We start from the raw sequence: 24,246 nt of genomic DNA, 5'->3' as shown, positions 1-24,246 counted from the left end.
CCATCCATCTCCAGAATCTTCTCATCAACCCAAACTGAATCTCTGTTAAAGAATAATTCCCCTCTCTCCACTGTCCCTGGGTAACCACTGTTCTTCACTCTGTCTCTGTGAATTTGATTAGTTTAAGTATCTCAGATTAGTGGAATCACACAGTATATATCCATTTCACTGTTGTATTTTATTAGGTTACTGTCTGTAAGATTCATCTATGTCATAATGTACTGTAAAGCTTGCTTATAGTTAAGTCTGAATAATACTACATTCTGTGTATATACCACATTTTTTTTTAATCCACTCTTTATTGATGAACACTTGGGTTGTATCCACATTTTGGGTAATACATATAATGGTAATATAAACATTGTATGCAAATACATGTTAACTTCACTGATATTTTCTGTATATAGCTTGAAATGAAATGCTGAATAACATTGTAACTTTATTTTTTAAAACACAGTATATAATTATGCATAGCAGCTATACTATTTTATATATATGTTTTTTCATCATTTAAATTTTTAAAAAACTTTTGGTTTAAATTCCATTTAGTTACCATACAGTAAAATATTAGTTTCAGGTGTACGATAGAGTGATTCAACACTTCATACAACACCCAGTACTCATTACAGCAAGTGTACTTCTTAATCCCCATCACCTATTTTGTTTCACCCATTCCCTCATCCATCTTCCCTCTGATAACATCAGTTTGCTTTCTATGGTTAAGAGTCTGTTTCTTGGGCGCCTGGGTGGCTCAGTGGGTTAAGCCGCTGCCTTCAGCTCAGGTCATGATCTCAGGGTCCTGGGATCGAGTCCCGCATCGGGCTCTCTGCTCAGCAGGGAGCCTGCTTCCTCCTCTCTCTCTGTCTGCCTGCTTCTCTGCCTACTTGTGATGTCTCTCTGTCAAATAAATAAAATAAAAAATCTTAAAAAAAAAAGAGTCTATTTCTTGGTTTGCCTCTTTTGTTTTCCTTTGGTCATTTGTCTTGTTTCTTAAATTCCACGTATGAATGAAATCATATGGTGTTTCTTTCTCTGACTGACTTACTTTACTTAGCATAATACCCTCTAGGTCCATCTATGTTGTTACAGATGGCAAGATTTCATTTTTTAATGGATGAGTAATATTCCATTGTATGTGTGTGTATACCACATCTTTAGCCATTCATCAGTGGATGGATGTTTGGGCTATTTCCATAATTTGGCTATTGCAGATAATGCTGCTTTTTAACATCAAGCTGCATGTATACCTTTGAATTCGTATTATTGTATTCTTTGGGTGAACACCTAGTCTTGCAGTTGCTGAATTGTAGTATAGTTCTATTTTCGACTTTTTGAGGAACCTCCATACTGTCTTCCACAGTGGCTGCACCAGGTTCCATTCCCACCAATAGTGCACAAGAGTTCCCCTTTCTCCATATCCTTGCCAGCACCTGTTGTTGTTTTTTTGTGTGTGTGTGTTGTTGATTTTAGCCATTCCGACAGGTATGGGGTGATATCTCATTGTAGTTTTGATTTGTATTTCTCTCATGATGAGTGATGTTGAGTGTCTTTTCAGGTGTCTGTTGGACATCTGTATATCATTTAGTGAAAAATGTATACTTTTGTCTTCTGCCTATTTTTAAATTGGATTATTCATTTTTTGGGTGTTGAGTTGTGTAAGTTTTTTTAATATATTTTGGATAGTAACTCTTAATTGGATATGTCATTTGAAAATATCTTCTCCCATTCTGTAGGTTGCCTTTTAGTTTTGTTGATTGTTTCCCTTGCTCTGCAGAGGCTTTTGATTTTGATGGAGTCCCAAAAGTTTATTTACTTTTGCTTTTGTTTCCCTTGCCTCAGGAGATGTATCTAGAAAGAAGTTGCTATGGCTAGTGTCAGGGAAATTATTGTCTGCAGTCTTCTCTTGGATTTCTTTGTTTTCAGGTCTTATATTTAGGTCTTGCATCAATTTTGAGTTTATTTATTTATTTTTTGAATTTATTTTTGTGTATAGTTTGAGAAACCGGGCAAGTTTCATATTTTGCATGTTGCTCTCCAGTTTTTCCAACACGATTTGTTGAATAGACTGTCTTTTTTCCATTGGATATTTCTTCCTGCTTTGTCAAGTATTAATTGACTATATAGTTGTAGGTTCATTTCTGGGCTTTCTGTTCTGTTCCAGTGATCTATGTGTTTGTTTTTACGCCAGCACCATAGTGTTTTTATCCCTACAGCTTTGTAATATAGCTTGAAGTCTGGAATTGTGATGCCTCCAGATTTTCTTTTTCAAGATTGCTTTGGCTATTCAAGATCTTTTCTGGTTCCATACAAATTTTAGTATTATTTATTCCAGATCTGTGAAAAATTATTTTGATGGGAATTGTATTAAGTGTGTAGATTACTTTGGGTAGTATAGACATTTTAACAATATTTGTTTTTCCAAACCATGGAAATGGAATATTTTTCCTTTTCTTTTGGTCCTATTCAATTCCTTTCATTAGTGTTTTATAGTTTTCAGAGTATGGGTCTTTGACCCTTTTGGTTAGGTTTATTCCTAGGTGCCTTATGGTTTTTGGTGGAGTTGTAAATGGGATTGATCCTTAATTTCTCTTTCTGCTTCTTCATTATTGGTGAAAGAAAAGCCACGTATTTATGGATTAACTTTGTTATGAAGGTAATGTTTTATTTTTTTGTTGGTCCCTTTAAGAAAGGAACATATCTTTAGCATGCTTGTTGTACTCTTATACTGAGTGTCTTATGATGAGAACAGCATAAAAATGATTTATTTTACATCACAATTACTATGTTTCCCTTCTCATTTACAGTTGGTATGTGATTTTTATAGCTTTTGCCTTTCATCATTGCAAATCCTAATTTAGCAAACTAATTTTTATTAAAAACTTACTAGGAGTTTTTTATATTTCTAAATCGACAGTTTTTTCTATTTATGTTAATTCAAGAATATTGCGAAGTGTTAAGATGCAGATGATATTTTTATTTTGTAATTGGATTTTTCTTTAAAAGGTGGCCCTGCATGTTGAATTGTTCATTTAGTGTGATGTGTAAGTCTTCTTATTCAAGTTGACATTTCTTTCAGCTAAAATTTTTATTGGTAGTTACACTTACTGCTTTATACATTCTTACTGTTCATACTATTAGTTTGCAATGTTCAGTGCTTTTATTCTGTTTATGAATATATGAGCTATCCTTGGTGAAAGCAACTTCAACTCCTGTTGCATTGGTTTCCCTTTTTCTAGGTAAAGTTTTTGTAATCTTTTTTTTTTTTTTTAAAGATTTTATTTGTTTATTTGACAGAGATCACAAGTAGGCAGAGTGTCAGGTGGAGAGAGAGAAGGGGGAAGCAGGTTCCCTGCTGAGCAGAGAGCCTGATGCAGGGCTAGATCCCAGGACCCTGGGATCATGACTTGAGCTGAAGATAGACTCTTTAACCCACTGAGCCACCCGGGCACCCCAAGTATTTATAATCTTGATCAAGCGCTGTTGACAAGTTAGTTGGTTATGTAGGTATTATAAATCTGTGTGTATCCTTACTGTAATTTAAAAGAGAGTTGGAAATTGGCTATTTTGAAATTATTTTTGATGTGGTAGATAGGTACTCTTTCATTATAATTTATATTTGCCAGAATGTTCCCTTAGAAACATCTTTGGACAGTATGTAAATTTAGTAAAAGTTTAAAAAATATTACAGAATAAGATACAGTTTCCCCAGAGTCCTTTGCAGTTCTGCAAACATCCAGCAGGGATCTCCTTTACACCCAGTTTCCATCTGAGTAAACTTAACGATAGTGTCTGTGATTATACTGTTGGGACATTTCATAGAATATTAGAAAGTGGCTTGAGAGAGTTCTTAGTTGAACACAGATAATCTAATATAAAATATTACCCTTATTCATACTTTAGGAATATTTAGAGATTGGACATTGGTTTAAAAATGTTTTATCTTAAGTGGTATTAATTATTGTAAACTTCAGAATTCTTTAAATGGGCCTTTAAGAGGAAATAAGAAATCCATGAAATTGCACAGTGCCTGGAAATTCTTGGTATACAGTGTTGCTCGGAACAAGTCTTCAAAGATAATGTATGTGAAAAACTTAATTTTTAAGGTTGATCATTTAAGTATTAGAATCATTTATTTTTCCTTCTCAATTTTGGATTTCTTGCCACTTGGCTGATTGTAGTACTTACAGGATAGTAGGTGTATCACTTTCATTTTCTTTGATAGTAATTAGGTAAGTATGTTCTTTGAAATGCCGTTTTCTCTAAAAAAATGTCATTCTAACTAATGTCTTATTTCCAAAAAAATTATTTTGTTCGCTTAGAACTGACTTTAGAGGGAGTGATTTCAGTTTGATAAATGGTAGGGACATAACAGCTTTTTGAAACCATTTTGAAGTAGTGTTAATACTTTTTAAGAAATTAGTCATTAGTTTATAAGTTCATAAATGAAAGTATTTTGTTTTGAAATTTAGTGATTGAAAAATCTTAAACATGTTTCACTGTAGAACTAATCAGTTAATATAAATCCTAGAGATAGGAAGGTCAGTGCTTTATGAACCTAAGGAATAAAAAAAAAATAAAGATAAGTGTTAGGCTTAAGCTACTTCTATATGTTGTTGGGAAACAGTAACTCTATTTTGTATCCCTGTGTGTTAGTGTTTTTTGCTTGAGATGTTTATTTTTCCTCATTGGAAATAATCGGAGCAGAAATATAGTAAGTTCTCTGTAGTGTTTCATATATAATGTGATGCTATATTGGTTCTTCCGATTAAACCAAGTATACTGTTCAGGAATTTCCAGGAATGCTTATAAAAGTTTTGAGTGTGATCTGCTCATTTGAAGTATAAACATACGAAGAATAATTTATGCCATGTACCAAATTTCTGGGGGTGAAAAACCTCAGCCCTACAATTTTCACAAAAGAAAGGGAAAAGATGTAACATTTTAGGGTATATTTGGATATCCTTTTTGTGTGTCCATAATGTAAGTTAGAAGGCAAAATACATTTTTTGATAGTTTTTATTGTAATTACTGTTCTTTTAGACATTAAGTGATATTAACAGCAATTTATTAAAGTTAATTTTTATAATGTGCACAATGCAGGCAGTTTATATTAATAGCAACATGTGCATTGTAGCAGACAAACACTACATGAGAATTATGTTTAGAAATAAAATGTGAAACAGAGTTAGTAAGAAACAGTGATCTTCCAGGGATGTGAAAGAAATACTATATATTTTAATCTCTTAATTTGGATTTAGTCAGTGTTAAATTGAATAAAAGAAAATGTTGATGTTTGGGAAGTGGAAAAAGACATTGGAACATATTTAGTGTGCAGCTGTTGTAGAGCAAATTGAAACTGACGTATTTCATCCTGTGCTTATTAAAACTTTGTCTCTGTGAACATTTGGATCTTTTCTTTTTGTTTCAGATATTTGGTTTCCAGGCAGGATTGACGTCTTTGGATTGTAGGGGATCTTACTGCTTACCTGTACCGATTATTCCTTCTTTCAGCACTGCTCTTTATGGTAAACTTCTGAAACTACCCACGTGCTGGTAAGTATTATGTTAAAATGTGGTTTATGGTAATTTTCTTTTATTATGAAAGGGGGAAAACCCAGTTGTGTCTGTCTTATGCAAGTGTGTTAGTTTTATACAAAACCTTAGAAAAATATCTGAAGTTATACTGTCTTTTACTGAGACACTAAAAGTCTCTTTTTAATGTCTGAAGTGTACTAGATCATAGTATCTTTTGTGGTAGTGTTAAGTGTTGATGGGATACTGTTAATCCATGTTGTAACTATAGTAAACTCTTGCTGCTTCACACTGTGCTAGGAACTGCAAAGGCAAATACCTTATATTTTCCTTTTTGAGAGAGGCTACAAAGATATTAAAAAGTTGCAAATTAATACCAAGGCCCAAGTATTTATCACTTAAATAACAATTTCATGTGTATTCCTAGCCACTAAGAAAAGCATACCCATAACATAGATTTAGAGTGTTTGATATGTCTGTAGTAGCTGCGTTTTGAAAGAAACTGATTTTAGGCCTTATTTTCATTTGGTTTTTGATTACTTTATTTGGAGGTCCTATTTCCTTAAATTGAAAGAGGTTATAGAAAGAAAGCCAACACTCACCATCCCTTGTTTTTTTTTTTCTTTTTTTTTTTTTTTTAGTTGAGAACAAACTTTTAATATATTAAAAACAAAACTGTTGAAGATTAAAATAAGGTTTAAACACATGAAATTAAATTCTTGTGAAATATTTCTATATTTTTAAATTAGGTTACTTTTACTATTTAGAATATATCTTTGCTTTCCCCACCTGATTAGTAAGCTTTTTTTTTAAATAGGATGTATTTTCTATTATTTATAAAAAGCAACAGAAGTTATAGAAAATATTCTTTAAAGTACTTCATTTGTTAAAAATATATTTCTTTAATAATATATAACTTTTAAAATGAAATTTGTATATTAAATGCTCACATCTTCAAAAAATGTTGCCTATTGGTCCAGAAAATTAAGAAATATAGAAGTTGCAGTTTATTAAGTCTTGAAATTAGTTCTTGTATAAAATGAAACCATTATTAAAGGATCATTGTTATTTCTCTTGATAAGTTTAATTTTATCCTTAGTCATTCTTATTCCACACATGTTATTTATTATGTTTTATAGACATTCACTTTTTAACATTTTATTTGTCTATACATAGCATGTTGCATTTGAGCCAAATTTTATATTCTGATCTACTAGGAAATACCAGCAGATATGTCCCAGTGGTATGTCAATATCAACTTTAATAAATGTGAGCACTGTTATCTCAGTTATGTGCTGATTTATTTATCTTTCACAACACTGAGATTTTTAGAAATTTACTATAGTGCAATTTACTATAGAAAATACTTGTTTTTTTTTTAGAAAATAAGAAGCCAGAATTTTCAAAATGAATTAATAGCCTTTATATTAAAAAATCTGACTATTCAAATAGGTAAGGGTTAGTTTAAAGATGTATAGGGCTTACTTTAAATATTGTCAAATGGGACATAAAATAAGTTTGCTGACATATAAAAGAAAATATTCCATTTAAATACTAAAAGCATGACATCACACAATGCTTGTATTTGGATGTGACTTGCTTTTTTGTATTTAAGACCACTTCTATATTATTTGAATGATACTTTTCTATGCTTTATATGAGTATATTGCTTTGAAATAGTTTCTTTACATTATTTTCCTTAATGACTATAAACTATAATTTGTTCTTAGCAACTCTAAATTGAAAGTAATACATATAAAACTCATTAAATTGAGAAGTGTCTTAGTTAAATGAAATGAGTAAGATACCAGATAAAATACATCATGTAGTCCCTGAGTTAAATCAAAATCATATGAGAACTAGAATTTTATTTAACTCATGTAGTGAGTGAAAATTATTTTAGTTAGCCACTCTGGTTGTGTCATTAGATGTCCATTCTGTTCCCAATAAGGTATTTACCTTTCTCAAATATGAAGCTGTTTCATCTGGATTTTTAAAAATCACATTCCAGTTTCTTAAAGGACATGTATGATGCTATTTATATCTATATCTGTATATTTTTTCAATGATGAGAAGAGTATGTTTACTGTAGGTCATAGCTTTTGAAACACATATATCACATTGAAAAAAATTTTAGTTGGTATGTTTTAGTTAGTGATGGAAATCTAGATTTTATGTAAAACAAAAAAATAGTTAATACTTCTTGTTTAAAAATGTCAAAATTGATACTAATTTTATATGAAACTTCAAACTAACATTTGTTTTAATTAGTTTGTTAATAAATTTTTTAAAAATGTGGCTTAAGTAACATTGAAAATAAATTATTTTCTCCCATTTGCATGTTCATGTTAATATATTTTAGCCTTAATGAAGAAGCTAATACTAAACTCCAGTTTCTTGGGATTTTTTTTTTTTCAAAATATTTTGGTCATATTTTATCTTTCTGTATTACACACTTTCCAAACATAAAAATATAAGCATTTCAAAACACTTTTGTCTTCATTGCTTTACATCAGGTTAGCTTAATCTTTTAGTCCCTAGAACAGGACTAAAATATGTAAGGTATAATGGGAAAGACACAGTGACAATAATATTTAATGAGAGATCTTGAGCAATTAATTCAAATTTTAATTTTCTTCCTTTTTTAGTAAGGGGATGTTTAAAAGTGGGCAATAAAGTGTTGGTTAAATGGTAATAAAGTATAACTTTGTTATGACTAGTAGGAATAAACCTTGGTGTCCTGTAGACTGTTTTTAAAAAATTTCTACAGTTGTAATGCTTTTAGTTTTCTAGATACATTCTTGGAGTTAACTTTTTTTTTTTCCCAGAACAGAGAAACTATAATAAATATGTCTACTCTATTTCTAAAATTTTAGTTGAAATATTATTTTGTAGAAAAGTGCATATATTATGGTATTTCATAAGTGAATTGGACCTTTAGTAACTACCAGAAAGATTAAGAAACAGAATAACATCATCTCATAAGCCTCTCTTACTTACCCTCTGGCAAGTTTAACCATTATCCTGATTTCTTCTAACATAGATTAGTTTTGTGTGTTCTTGGACTTAAATAGAATTGCCCATAGTCTCCTTTTTGGCTTCTGTCGCTCAATGTGTTTGTGAGATTCATTCATATGGTAGAACGTAGTTTCTAGATTGTTTGCTTTTGTCACTATACAGTATTGTATTACATGAACATCGATCATTTGCACATTCTTAATTTGCAATTTTATTTTGTTTTTATTTATTTATTTTTTAAAGATTTTATTTATTTACTTGAGAGAGAGAGAGAGTGCATTCACAAGCAGGGAGAGGGAGAAGCAGGCTCCCTGCTCAGCAGAGAGCCTGATGTGGGGCTCCATCCCAGGACCCAGGAATTATGACTTACACTGAAGGCAGACACTTAGAACTGACTCAGCCAACCAGGGGCCCCTTGATCTGCAATTTTAATTGAAAAATAAGTACATAAAGTATGTATTTATTTTTTATTCCTGTGCCATTTTCCCTTTTCCTTAAGCAGCTTCAATTATATTAGAGGACATTAGATGTCATTCATAAATATTTTTTGATTCTCTATATTTTGATAGACATTGTGCTACATGTTGGGATTGGGAAAAGAATATACTAGACTGCAGTGAGGGTAAGAGATTCCCCTGAGCATGACAACTTACATTCTAGTGGGAGAGGACACTAGACACATAAGAAAACAGATGTCTTTAAATGGCAAGATTGAGGCTTAAGAAAAATGCCCTGTTAGTTTAAAGAAAGTAGGAAATTGCCCTGGGATGTCATGGTTGGCTTCATAGAAATGGCAGTAGAATTGGGTTTTATTGGTTGAATTGGGTTTTATTGGTTGAATTGGGTATTGAGGAGGTTGGTTTTGGGGTGTGGAGGCTTCCTGTGGGGATAATACTGTCTCACCAAAGTCAGGGTTGCTCTATTGAATCTGTGAACGGATGTCATGGGAGAGGAATTTGAAAGGCTACTTTTGGGCATAGGACTTTTATATGATTAAGGATGTCTGAGTTTAATACGAACACTTAAAAATTAAACCAGGTAATCAAAAACTCATTAACCAAATTTCCTCTTCGTCAGGCTTGTAATTCTACAATTATACTATAGTCTTAAATTCACGGACTCCTGTAATTGAGGGTTCAAAAATGTGATCTCGTTTATAGAGAGACAATACTTACAACGTACTTGGGAAGTTCAGAGAATAATTACTTTGGCTTAGAAAGTCCTGGAGAACATGAAGACAGCAAGTTATAAGCAGGTTATTAAAGAATATGTAGGATTTGAAAGAAAATCCTTTTTAATGAAGCATTAGGTGTTTAGTTTAACAAAGTTTTCATAACAATCCTGTGAGCTGATATTCTTTTATAAAACTAAAATTCAGGGAGGTTACATAAATTGTCCAAAGTCACATAGTGGCTGGGGAAGGATTCTCATGGAAGCTTATCTGATTCTAAAGTCTTTGATCCCTTTTTTACCTGAAGGACTGAAGAGGTACATTATCTTTTGTTAACCATCTTCAAAGGCTCAGTGTGCTTTTTGCCTTGTAGTAAAAGTGGATTTCCATGTATTGTGAGGGTATTTGAGATAGTGCAGCTAATAAAGCTGAACTCTCCTAGTATCTCCTAGTATATAGGTAACAGTATATAGATACTATTTTGATGATCTCACATAATTATAGTTAATAGGGTCATGTGGAATCTTAGGTATTATCCTAAGTTTCTGAGTCTATGACATAGCTTTGATTTATAGCTGTCTATCATGGGTTGAACATTTTATTCAGAGGGTCTCAGCTCCTTTGTGAGGTAACTAGATTCCTTATTGGGCAGCTCTATAGTTCTTAATTTTACTGAGTTAAAACATCTGCTTTCATGTTTCTTCTCTTTCCTAATTATTGCTTATATATGTCATGAGTCATTTTATAGCCATAGGAATGTCGGAAAATACATTTATTTACAAGATTGAGGGATCCCTATAAGTACCCATTCCTTATTTAGCACAGTAACAGATGGGTTGGTTTTGATTAAGGAAGTTATTGAGCAGTTCATTTGTTTGAGGAAGATGTTTCTGTGGAATCCATCTTTGAGTTCAGTGTTAATTAGGAAATACAGGATTTGGTGGTGGTAGTGGGCTCATTGTAATTGACATGGTGTCTAAAGGAGAAGTGAGCAGATACTGATCCTTTTGTCTCCCTGAAATGGAAACTGAAACAGCCATTTTCCTGTGCTAGCTCTGAATAACACTAGAATAACTATATTGGAAGCTAGGCCCTTCAAGTCTAAAAAAACACCAGTATTTATTTATCAGCAAATGTAGAGAATAAGTAACCCACCCCACAGGCTCAAAAGGAGGTTTGCTCAACTGCCTTGTCCTTTATAATACCACAATTTGAGAACAGATTTGAGTGTTTTTAATGCCCCTGGAGATAGAGCTTTTTAATTTCCTTTTTTCCAGAGCATAGATTATTTTCATCTGTCTGCTTTTGTGATCAACATTTTCTTTAACTGACTGTCTTAAAACTAGTAAGACTTAACTGGGATGCTAATTCTCTTATCTCCACTTGAGTGGCAGCAGCCTGATAGCCTTGGTTCTTACATCTGGAATGTGCTCTCATGGAATGTTTTGAACTGAAAGAAACACTTTAATCATCTCTTAAAATCTTTTCATTTCAAAGATGAAAAAACTGAGTCCCAGAGAGTTCAAATTACCTAACCTAAGAGCACACAGTTAATATCAATGCCCCAGTTTGATCATCTTTTTTTTAAAAATCCTCATTTTATTGGTCTAGGCTCCTTCAACTCTATCACACTGCTTAAAAATTATTACTACTATTAATTTTTTCATGGTAAAAGATGCAAAACATGAGATTTACCATTTTAACTATTAAGTGTATAGTTCATTAAGTATCTTCAGATTGCTGTGCTACTGTCACCCCTGTTGATCTCTGTAAATTTTATATTTTATATCCAATAAACAGTAACTTCCAGTACTCCTTTCTTTGAGCCTCGGATAACTACTGTTCTACTTTGTATGAATTTGACTATTTTGGGTACCTCATGTATGTTAAATCATTCAATACTTGTCCTTTTGTGTCTGACTTATTTCACTTAGCACAAGTTTTTAGGATTCATCCATGCTGTAGCATATGATAGATTTTTTTCTTCCCTCCCTCACTTACTCCTTGTTTCCCTCCCCTCCTTCCCTCTCTCTCTCCCTTCTTTTCTTTCCTTCTAAATTGATTCCATTTTAAGATTGAAAAATTCCATTGTATGTATATGTTTTGTTTATTCATTTAACTATCAGTGGCATTTGGCTTGTTTCCACCTTTTAGCTATTGATAATGGTGCTTTGAACATGAGTATACAAATATTTGTTTGAGTACCTGTTTTCAGTTCTTTTGGGTGTATACCTAGAGGTGGAATTGCTGAATCATATGGTAATTCTGTGTTTAATTTTATGGGAAACTGCCACTCTGTTTTCCACCATTGCTGTACCATTATACATTCCTACTAACAATGCACAACAGTTCCAATTTCTCACTATCTTTATCAACACTTTCTATTTTAGGTTTTTTGATAAAGTCATCCTAAAGAATTTGAAATGGTATTTCTTGATAGTTTTGATTTACATTTCTCTAACAATTAGTGATGTTAAGCATCTTTTCAGTTGCTTATTGATCATTTGTATATCTTCTTTGGGGAATATATATTCAAGTTCTTTTCTCATATTTAAATTGGATTGGTTTTGTTGAGTTGTGTTCCTTATGAATTCTGTGTACTAAATTTTTATTAAATATATGATTTGCAAGTTTTTTTTTTTCAATTCTATCTGGAAACATTGCTTTTTAATGTTAAGATTCTATCTTAATTTATCTCCCAAGCCAGAAGCTTAATTTACATCTTTTATAAATCTTTGGCTTCTTGTTTTAAAAAGTTATTATTTACATTTGACACGGTTTTTCTTAAAAATTGGTATAACTTGAGCAAGTAAAAAGTGATCAAGTACATATTTGGAATAGCTGTACTTTGGGGAGGAGGGGAAAGATAAATTTGTTAAACTTTAAACAACCCAAAGAATTCTATCTTCACAGTAGTTTTTGCTCTTAACATTTATAGAGATGGCTAACGTAGATTGTTTCTCTGCAGATTGATTTTATACGTTTTTACAGTAAAGAGCTCTCTTTTCTTGATTGTCTTCTCTTAAAAAAATGTTTTAAAGATATTTAACTGTTAATTTCTTTCTTTCTTTTTTTTTTTTTTTAAAGATTTTTATTTATTTGACAGAGATCACAAGTAGGCAGAGAGGCAGGCAGAGAGAGAGGAGGAAGCAGGTTCCCTGCTGAGCAGAGAGCCTGATGTGGGGCTTGATCCCAGGACCCTGGGATCATGACCTGAGCCAAAGGCAGAGGCTTTAACCTACTGAGCCATCCAGGCGCGCCTGTTAATTTCTTAAAAACTTAAATACAGTGCTTGACAGTCTATATGTTATAGACAAGTTTAATAATACTGAATACTGAATAGAATGAAAATTAAAGTGAATGAAGAGATAAGATTAAATCAAATGAGTTTTCATCTGGTTATTTTATTTAGGATAGGCTTTAGGAGGATGTAGGTTTCAGAACCAGTAGGAAGATTGGGATTTTCATCACCATTTTAAAATGAATCTGTAAACACCTCATGGTTCCCATCATCTGGACTGACATATATGTGTATATGTGTATATATATGTGTTGCATGTGTGTGTATATATATGTACGTATGTTCTATTTCCAAATTCATATGCATACTGGCTTATCACCTTTTTATTAGCAGTAGTGCTTGTTAATTGGAAAACAGGAGTTTTTTTTTTAAGTGGTTATATTAAGATATTAAGGGAGTCCAAAATTTTTGTGAGCATTATTCACTAAAAAGATACTATCACAGGCCCAGTGCTCACTGTTAATCTGTTTGAAAACTAAGAGAATACTGAAATATAGCTCTTTGAGGTTTTACTAAGTGGTAAATTAATTCAGCCAAAGCACTTAATGTTCTGATTATGAGATTATTTCTCTAATGATAGATGTTAACATTAATTTTAACTGTCTGGTGAAAGAATATATTTTAACAAATCCCAGCAGATAAAACACTGTTCTGTGTATGGTCACATAGTTAGGCATTTCAGAGTAGACTGAGATTTATATCAGTCCAGCATTGTTTGCTTTTTAGCTCTGTCAGACTCTCTTGAAAGGGACATACACTGCTGATGCAGGTTTCTGCTTTAAATGCAGATGAACCAGGGTTTGATTCATTCATCAAAATGAGATTCAAACTCATCAAAATGTGTGAATGACTTCTGAAATTGTATTTCTATATAATGGCTCTATAGTTCTTAAGAATATATGGATCTTTTAAAGAAGCTTAGGGCAGTTGAGAATGAGAAATACAGCAACCTTCATTTGTCTTTGGCTCAATTCTTGTATCTATTTCACATCCAGACTTGAATTTCTACACATTTAGAGATGGGTAAGTATAATCACAATGAAAATACACTGTCCCGATAAATTTCTCCATTATATCATATAGCAGATTTGATTTGGGAAGTACATAGTACAAACTGTTCTCATACCAGCTTTCTCGATTTGGATAGCTTGTTGAAATAGTTCCCTGTGCCCCCACCCCTCTGCTTTTGTATTGGAATAACTCCCTTTGTAGCAGATTAGCTCCGTTTCCATCAAACTTCTGAAAGCAAGTGACTGGGTCTTATTAGTACTCTCTACTAAGGTGTAATAGTTTTATTTGAGCTGTAACCTCAGGTCAGGCATACAATAATGTGGACCACATGCCGGGTGGCTCTGTGCATGATACAACTTCGTCTTCTATCTTCTGGGATACTCTGTTGTATGACTTGGGAAATGCTTGCATGGTCTTGTTAACATAACTATCTTTGCATTATTAAGCATTTCCTTGCATATTTCTTAGAACCTTTCTTTGTTTTTCTCATACTTTCTGTTTTTGTCCTCTACTAATTTTTTCATCATTAATGCTTATTTTGTATCCTTATCTGGATCATTAAAACAGGGAAGGATGATCATAATAGAGTGCATATTTTCTTCAATTTTGTAAACAGTGTTCCCGAGTCAGTTTCAGTTTTTTGTTTTGTAAACTCTAGTGAGTTTCCCCACTGTTTTTCTGCCTTTTTTCACACTTGATAATGTTCTTTGCTCATTCATTCAGGCATGTTTCACAGATAGGAGATCAATGCCCACTATGTGCCAGACACTCTGCATGGCCCTCGAGAAGAAAAAAATTAGCAAGATATCTGCCCTTATGGGGTTAGTTAAGGGAATTTTAAAATGGGGGAAAATTGATTAAAGAAAGAGACAGAGTAGATTGTCTTTTAAATCTAATTGTATAAAATTGTCCCTTTTGTTGTCTTCAGCCTTGAAAGGAGATTTTTACATAGCTTTTTTAAAAAAACTTAATTCCAGTGTAGTTAACATAGAGCATTATATTAGTTTCAAGCATATACATAGTTTTTGATTGCATAATATTTTTAGTCTATGTTTTCTTATTTAATTTTGTTAGTGATTCCAATTTGAACTGAAAACCACTTAGTGATGAAGCAACTAGTAATAGGTGAAATACAAGTTTTATAGAGAAATGAATTCATTAAATTTATCATTGTTTTATTTTCCAGCTTTTTGCAACATTCTACAGTTATTTAATGATTTTGTAGAGTGTACTTGGTAATTCTGGACTTCAGCTTTTCCATAAACTTGATTTTTTTTTCAGTACTTATCTTCACATATATTACAATCTCCAGTATTTATGGATGTTAACATATATTAGAGCCTTTGAAGTCTGTTTATAAATATGTATATTTTAAATTTGTATACTTGCATTATACTCTTACTATCCATTATAATGTGCAGTGTGAATAAAACTCAGAAGTATGTAAACTATTTGTAATTAAAAGTTTTTTATTGTAAAGTTTTTAATATGTATAGTCATGAGAAGATAGCTTCTCTTTGATTATAAATTATTGAGATTAATTTTGGGAGGAGCACTCAAAATGTATCATAACTTTGTAATCAAATCTCATTCTGATAATTTTTATAATTTTTATATTCACTGAGAAATAGTTATATCTAACTTGCATATAATTTATATATTAAGAGCTCATGAACAGAATTGTTTTTTCAACCTATGTAAGCAAGTAGTAGGTGAGAAATTGATGGGGAAGTTTTAATACCAAATTTATAATAATAGCATAGATGTGTCAGGAATAGTACTAAGAGTTTTCTATGCATTATCTCATTTAATCTTCATAACAACATGACGGAGATACTATTTTATTCATTTTATATATATCTTTGTCTTATTAATCCTTATACATACAGTAAATAGTAAAATTGGCATTCACTTTTAGATCTGAGTCAAGACCCAAAATTAGCAGGCCCTGCTACCATTGATGAGGAGTATGTGGCAAGTTGGCATTACGTTTTTATCCTAAGGCATCTTTCCATAGGAATAGCTTTGCTAACTTACAGTTTTTTAATAAACAGCTTTATTGAGTACTTTAAAAAAAAAAAAGATTTGTTTATTTATTAAACAGAGATCACAAGTAGGCAGAGAGGCAGGCAGAGAGAGAGGAGGAAGCAGGCTCCCTGCTGAGCAGAGAGCTTGATCCCAAGACCCCGAGATCATGACCTGAGCCGAAGGCAGAGGCTTTAACCCACTAAGCCACCTAGGTGGCCTATTGAGTACTTTATATAGCATAAAATTCACCCATTTCAGGTATGTAATTCAGTGATTTCTAGCACCTTAACTGAGTTATGTAATTGTTACTGTAAATCAGTTTTAGAACGTTTTCACCCTCCCAGTGAGATTTCTCAAGCCTGTTTATAATTATTCTCATCTCTGGCCCCAGGTAACCACTTTCTTCATAAAGTATCTTTTATGGCATATGAATGGAATCATGCAATATGTGGTATCTTGTGTCTGTCTTCTTTCACTTAGATAATGTTTTTGAGGTTATCTTTGACATAGCATGTATTAGTAGCTAACTTGTTTTTTATTTTCTACATCTGTCTGTGGCTTTCCTTAACTGAGTAAAATGTATTCAGTCTTGCATATAATTATCCATACTCTCAAGAGTATGCAAGACTCTCAGAGTCTTGCAAATAATTATCCATACTCAGAGATGTTTAAATTCCAGAGTTGATTAAGGGGTTTTCAAACTGTGTTATTGTTGCTGATGTAACTGTGACTTGGGATTTTCTGAGAATGTACTTTTCTGTCATTAGCCATTTCAAACCGTTTTGTTTTGTTTTAAAGATTTTACTTATTTCTTAGAGAGAGAAAGGATGAGCAGGGGAGGGGGCAAATGGAGAGGGGGAAGCAGGCTCCCCACTGAGCAGGGAGCCAGATATGGGACTTGATCCCAGGGCCCTCGGATTATGACCTGAGCTGAATGCAGATACTTAACTGACTGAGCCACCCAGGCTCTAGATACCCTAGATATCAGTTGTTTAGTCTCATCATGTTCTTAACTTTTTTGGGGAGGAATAATATTTGAAGGTGAAAACTTAATTTTTCATACTTATTTCTCAAAATATTCTTATATTTGTAGAATCCCTGTGAGTAAGGAAAAAAATTGGAAAACATTTAGAGGTTTGGCTATACCTGAAAATACTGTATGACTATAGCAAACTTTCATAGTACTTTAGAGTCGTGTAGAGATTGGTTTATAAAGTTCTCTATAATGGATTATTATATGAATTATACCCCTGTTTTCATTAACTTAGTTCTCATTTTAAAACCAGAGTATAATTTAAATATAGCAAAGTTTAGCAATTTTATGCATACAGATACGTATAGTCAGGTAGCCACCAAAGTTCTTTTCTTGTCTCTTTGCAGTCAGTCCCTTTCTCTCTCCCTAGAGTGAATCAAATTTTTGGGGAGGACTGTTGGCTCATATTAAGGAGTGATGCCTGTTTTGATTTAGGGGATGACTGATTAGCTTGTTAGCTGGGAAACCCCACTGTTCCTTGCTTTGTTGTTCCATTCTTCACCCAAACCCATCAGACAACTGATTTCACTAGGGCTTCTGGGATTTCTCTAGCACACAGCTGCCGAAGAATGAGGCTCATAGCATTTTCAGTTGCATAATAAAAGATTTTCTACATAGATTTCAGACATTCATAAATGAAAACATTCATAATTAATGAAGTCTAGACTCACTTCTATTCTCTATTTCTTAATTCCCCCAAAGAGCCATAAATATAATATGTATGGATTTATACAATGAAACTACTCTTCCTGATATGAACACACTGGTAGTTCGGACTTACTACAAATAAGTTTTTACACATTCACATATTTTCATTTCATTGAGTGTCTTTCACTTAGGTTTTAAAAAAGCATAGTTTAAAGAGAACATGAAAATAGAAAAAGGGAGGGGCACCTGGGTGGCTCAGTCAGTTAAGCATCTGCCTTCAGCTCAAGTCATGATCCCAGGTCCTGGGATCAATCCCAGTGAGGGGCTCCCTGCTCAACAGCCAAGTCTGCTTCTCCCTTTGCTCCTTACCCAACCCCTCCTCCTTGCTCATGTATGCTCTCTTTCTCTCAGATAAATAAAATCTTAAAGAAAAAAATAGAAAAAGATGTAATTTTAACATGGGAGATATTATAGGACTCTATTTTAAGTGACAACAAGCATAGTCTAATTCTTTAACAAGATTTAAACTTTTAAAAAACTTATTTTACTATTGTCCTGTGTATTTTAATGTGATTAATTTACAGCCTTGTATTTGTATCAAAATGAAAATTTGACCTAAATTGCATTTGCATGAATTACCAGTTTGTTCACATCAGAAAGAGTAGTTTCATTGTATAAATCCATATATATTATATTTATGGTTCTTTTGGGGAGTTGAGAAATAGAAGTGAATCTAGACTTTAATTAGGAATGTTTTCCCCCAAATATGTCATTGATTTTTCTGTAAATTTGTCTTGAGTGATTTTAAATAACTTACTTAAAAATTTAAAAAATGCCTCTTAAGTAATCTTTATATGAGGAATAGTCCAGAATCTTAAATCTAATAAAATAACATGATTGGTTCTGAGCATGTTTTCATCAGATGTCCTGTTTGTCTCTTTCTTAGTACTAACTTTTAAGTCTCTGCTTATACTGTTTTGGGATTTAGTTTGGTTAATTTCAACTCTTGGAAATATTTTAGCTACAGTTTTCAATTATGAAATTATAAAGCCTGTCATTACTAATGATTTTATATTTTGCTAATAAAGTAGATTTACTTATTTAGAATATTAATGTATTATTGTTATTTAAAAATTCCCTTGAAAGAACAATTTTTATATTAACTCCTCCCAATTTTTATTTTTTGTCATGTTTTGGTTCTGATTTTGTAATGTGTTTAAGTAAATGACCTGTCAAAAAATACCTGCTTTTATAGTTCTTGAGTGTATGTGTGTGTGTGGGGGGGAGGTTAAAAAGACATGAAAAACACCACTATAGGTAAATAACATCTGTCTTTATATCAGTTTTCCCTTTGAAATTTTTTTAAGTGAATGCATGAAGAGCATGCAACACATGTTAACAACCAGAGAGTGTTGGTCCAATGAGAACAGAAGGTTTTCTTTGATTTTCCTGTCGGAAAACTTGATATTTTCCACATGCAATTTTATGATCAGTTGGGTGTGAAGTTGTATAGGCAAACACAATTTGTCTCTTGTTAAAAGTTTTAAACTTAGAGGTATCCAAATGAACATTTATAATTCATTCTTAGATTATTGACTTTAAATTTGATTTTTGGGATATTGGAGAATATTATTGTAAGACGTACATCTTTTTCTATGAGAAGAATTATGCTAGCTATTCCCCAGTATTTGGTTTTGTCTATGTACAACAGCAGGAGAATATTATCTTGTGACAGCATTTTATTCTAGTGACAGTATCTTTGAAATACGTCTGTGTTTCATTATTTTTGGGAACTGAAACTTAAGAGTATATTCAAAAGAATTCTAAGTTATTAGTATATTAAAAGGGAAATGTTTTGGTTAGAAATCACTCAGTTTAGTGTAAGGTTTTTTTTAATCAGTGTCTCTAAATTTCTTAACTGTGTTTGATTTAATCTCTTTTTAATACATTAATTTGAAATTTAAGAACAAATAATCATTGGAGATCCCCAAACCCGAAAGATCGTATAGTGCATACTTAGTGGCAGAAGATAATCTCTAAGAATAGCATCATAATGCTCTTGTATAGCATTTGTACTTCACTAATTCCACTACATACAGGGATTTATTTGAACCTCACAATGGAGAAGTCATCTGTTTTTTATTTTAAAGATGTGGAAATGAAGAATAAGGGAAGGTGATATGGTGGATCTAGAAAGATAAGTCACCGATTCTAGACATCTTTTAATTAGTTTGTGATGGAACCGTCAATAGCATGTTAGTAGCTATTAGCAAGTTTTCAATAATAACTTTGTATTCTTTATTATGATTTATAACTTTAAAAAATATTGCCAGTTTCCTAGATGAATCTGTTAATACTTAGCTTTTTTCATCTGATTAATGACTCATTTATTTGTTTTAAAAATAATATTTTGGCACCTATCATGTGAAAACTTGTGTTGTAGGCCTTGGAGTCCCATTATGAATAAGATGCAGTCTTTGCTTTTTCTTTCTTGATTACCTAAGTATTTAGAGAGGTGTTCTTTTCTTTTCTTTTCTTTTCTTTTTTAAGGTTTCAAGTTCTAAAAAAAAGTTCTAGTCAGTTAATATATGGGGTAATATTGGTTTCAGTAGTAGAATTTAGTGATTCATCACTTATGTACAATATGCAGTGCTCATCACAAGTGTCCCCCTTATCACCCATCCCCCATGTAGCCCATTCCCCTGCCCACCTCCCCTCTAGCTACCCTCAGTTTGTTCTCTATGGCTGAGAGCCTCTTTTATGGTTTGTCTCCCTCTCTCTTATTTTTTCTTTCCCCTATGTTCATCTGTTTTTTTTCTCTTAAATTCTACATATGAGTGAAATCATGTGGTATTTGTCTTTATCTGACTGATATATTTCACTTAGCATAATATTGTTTAGCTAAATTGACTTCATTGCAAATGGCAAGATTCCATTCTTGTTGATGGCTGAGTAATATTGCATTGTGTATGCATACCACATCTTCTTTATTCATTCCTCAGTTGATGGACATTTGGGCACTTTCCATAGTTTGGGTCTTGTTGATACTGCTGCTATAAACATCGGGGTGCATGTGCCCCTTTGAAACAGTATTTTTGTATCCTTTGGGTAAATACCTAGTAGTGCAATTGATGGGTTGTGGGGTTGTTCTCTTTTTAACTTTTTGAGGACCCTCCGTACTGTTTTCCATATTGCCTGCACCAGTTTGTATCCCACCAACGGTACAAGAGGGTTCCCCTTTCTCTGCATCTTTGTCAACGTCTGTTGTTTCCTGTGTTGTTAACTTTAACCATTCTGGCAAGTGTGAGGTGATACCTCATTATACTTTTGATCCATATTTCCCTGATGATGAGTGATGTTGAGTATCTTTTCATGGGTCTTAATCACCAGCTAACTTTTATATCTGCAGCCAGGTTTCTTTGATTGACTTGTTTTTGAAAGATAATTCTAATTATGTACTTCTCCAGCCTAAAATACTTTGCTTCTCACAGCTTTTACAGTGAAGATTAAAATCTTTAAAACATTCTGCAATACCCTCAGTGATCTAGCCCTTGCTTAGTTATCTGTGATCTGAATGTCCTCTTTAGCCCCTTCCACCTTTACCTTCTTCAGTTTCTTTTTTCACCAGGTCTTTTACCATATTGTTTTACTAGTCAATAGCCTAAATGACTTTTACTTACCCTATAGGTATTGGAAACTGACACTTTTCTCTGACTAGGTTACATCCCCCTAATATATTCCTTCATTGGGTATCTGTTCTGTTTTTCACTGCACTTTTCATGGAAGTGATTTTACACTGGTTCGTGTGATTATTTAACAGCTTTCCTTTCTTTTTACTTAATCTCCATATGGACCATCTTTTTCTATAGAGGACATTTCTCTTTAAAACCTTGACTCTGTTGTAGACAAAAATAAAAACTTACTGACATACAGCTGGTAATTTCTATAGTGATTTTATTATTATTTTTTTTTTTTGGTTGTCTGATTGATGAGGTTTTAGATTATGTTTTTGACAACTAAGTCTGTCTCCTGTTTACTTACATAATATGTGTAAAATGTGCTCTTGGTCAAAGGAAAAAAAAAGTGACTTTAATTACTGAACTTGACTAAAGTTTTAGTGATTTTTCTACTCAGAATTCTTAAGGTTGTGTTTGAATGTTACTACATACATAAAGTATATTCTATAAACACACTTCCCTTCTCTTTTTTCTTGAGTAGACATTTTTACTTAAGTAGGTGAATTGTTTATATTGAATAACTTGTATAGGAGATGATGAGAAAATGAAGGGACAACATTTTGTTCCTTTTGTATTTTGTTTGCTACTGTCCATAGTTCATTGTACAGTATTGGACATTGTATATTATAATAATCAGAAATTGATTTTTATCTTAGTGTTAACTTTTTCTTTTTCTTTTATTTAATATTTAAATTGAAGTAGTATTTTAGAAATTTGAAAAATGCTGAACTTTTCAAATCTAAATATAACAAGATATAATTTGCATTTTATAGTTATTTGCAAATGCTACAATCATTGTGGTTAAAAAATGTACTGGTAAGAATGTTGTGAAAGGGATATTCTTACACAGTGCTGATGAATGTGAAACGGGATTCAAACTATTATGAAGTATGCATAAGATCACTGTGGAACTGTGTGTATTACTGTAGAAAGAACTTAATCTCTGAGAATGTAATTTAGTTAAAAAAAGCAGACTATAGACACTCCCCCCACAGAAACATACATACATAAGCACACACATCCATTAAAATTTTAAGTGTATATGAATGCATAAAATCAAAAGAGGTCTATAGTTGTGTATGCTAAACTTATAATAAGTAGTTATGTATCAGGGTGGAGTGGAATTAGAAGGAAAGAGGAACTTTAACCTTTCATTTTACCTACTATTTAATTTAAAACATTTTTTCCCCTTTTTATTGAGTACTGATGTATTGTATAAGGTATATAGAACTAAATACAAATTTCTAAGCTTTTTACACTGCTTTATTTTGAAGTTAAGTTGGTGAAGTTTTGTACTCATTTTGTTTTGGAAAAAGTGATCTAATTTTATTTTACTGTACAGGATATGAGTAATAACAAAAATACATTTTTGGAACCAATTTGTAGGTTCAAACTCTGCATTTGGGGACTCTATATAAATCTTTAGATCCAGCTGTTGCTGAGGATATTCTTTCAATTGCTGTGAGGTGTGTTGATTTTAAGAGAATGGATGGCTGTTCCTCAAGTGTATGTATGGCAATTGTTTAATTCCTTTGCATCAAATAGTAAAAACTATTTCCACATTCTTTATTTAAAATTTTGAAGGTAGAATTTTCTTTAAAGAAATGCCAGATTGGTCCAGAAATTTCATCAGCTCTGTATTATGATTTGTCAGCAGATGATACAAGTAGAGTCTTTTAAAGTATTCGTTAATTAGGGCATATTCATTTTCAATCTTTGCTACTACACAATCAAGACCTACTTGTTTCTGTTTCCCTCAATTTATTCTGGAGTTTGTCCAAGTTGGGTTTTAATGAGTTGTTTATTCCACTAGTTACATTAGGATTTATTTTTCCCTAGAGAGTAATGTTTGAATTGATAGTTTTAAAACCTATTCTGTAAAGTGAACATATGTTCAGACTAGGACTTCTCTGATATGTGAAATAGGCATAGTTAAATAATTTTATTTTTACCAACTTACATGTTAAAATGTTGGTTTAGTGATTTTTTTTTTTTAGGTATTTCCAGAATTTGTTAGATATTTTTCATATGAACTTGATCGAACTTTTTTAAAAAAAATTAAATAAATATATAGTGGCATAAACCACAAGGAAAATTTTATTTTATTGTGCATATTCACTACATTTTAAAGAGCCTCCCAAATAGCCTAAATAAAGTTGTAAAAACTATTGGTCTGTTAACTTTCTGAAGCAAATGTGGTATGATGTTATGGTTAGATGAATTGGGTCTGATGAAGTGGACACATGGGTATTTATTATTTTTTTATATTTGTTAACCTATTAGAAATATTTCAAAATTGACCAAAACAAAAAGGAATGAAACCTCTCTTCATTGATACCAACAGATATATTGTATAACCTGCCATCTTTGGTCAAATTATTTTTAGTTTATTTTAGTTCAAATGCTACTGGAGTACTAAGCAGAAGCATAATAAAATGTACTTTTATTTGTGGTCAGCTACAGCTGGAAAATAAAACCACAAAAACATGTCCTACGTGTATGATATAATTTATTTGTTTATTATTGAATTCTGGCTTTTGTACAAAGTGGATTATTTCCTTTGATGTTAAATTGAATCTGAAGGAGAGGATTGCTCCCTACCCTTGGGTATTATTAAATGTAGAATAAATTAATCTTTTTGAATTTGCATATGTTTAACTTTTTATTCAAGTCCATGTTACCCATTTGGGAGCCATTTTATGTAACATATGATGGCTTGGAAGTTAGAATACCATATACAGTAGCTTAATTTGTTATGAAATAGTAA

The 24,246-nt window shown here is 32.1% G+C and overlaps 1 protein-coding gene across 1 annotated transcript in view; it reads left to right on the top strand.

The window, feature by feature from the left end:
* The window catches only part of VPS13B (vacuolar protein sorting 13 homolog B), a 714,200-nt gene that overhangs the window by 120,663 nt on the left and 569,291 nt on the right, over positions 1-24,246 (top strand). Inside the window, exon 16 of the mRNA XM_082719962.1 lies at positions 5,429-5,553. Within this exon, the coding sequence (XP_082576088.1) occupies positions 5,429-5,553 (125 nt within the window). The remainder of the gene's footprint in view (positions 1-5,428; positions 5,554-24,246) is intronic.

Source organism: Mustela nivalis (genome assembly GCF_964662115.1).
Source record: "Mustela nivalis genome assembly, chromosome: 2".
Lineage (NCBI taxonomy): Eukaryota > Metazoa > Chordata > Mammalia > Carnivora > Mustelidae > Mustela > Mustela nivalis.
Note: the sequence above shows the minus strand (reverse complement) of the source record. Positions and strands in the feature narration are given on the sequence as shown.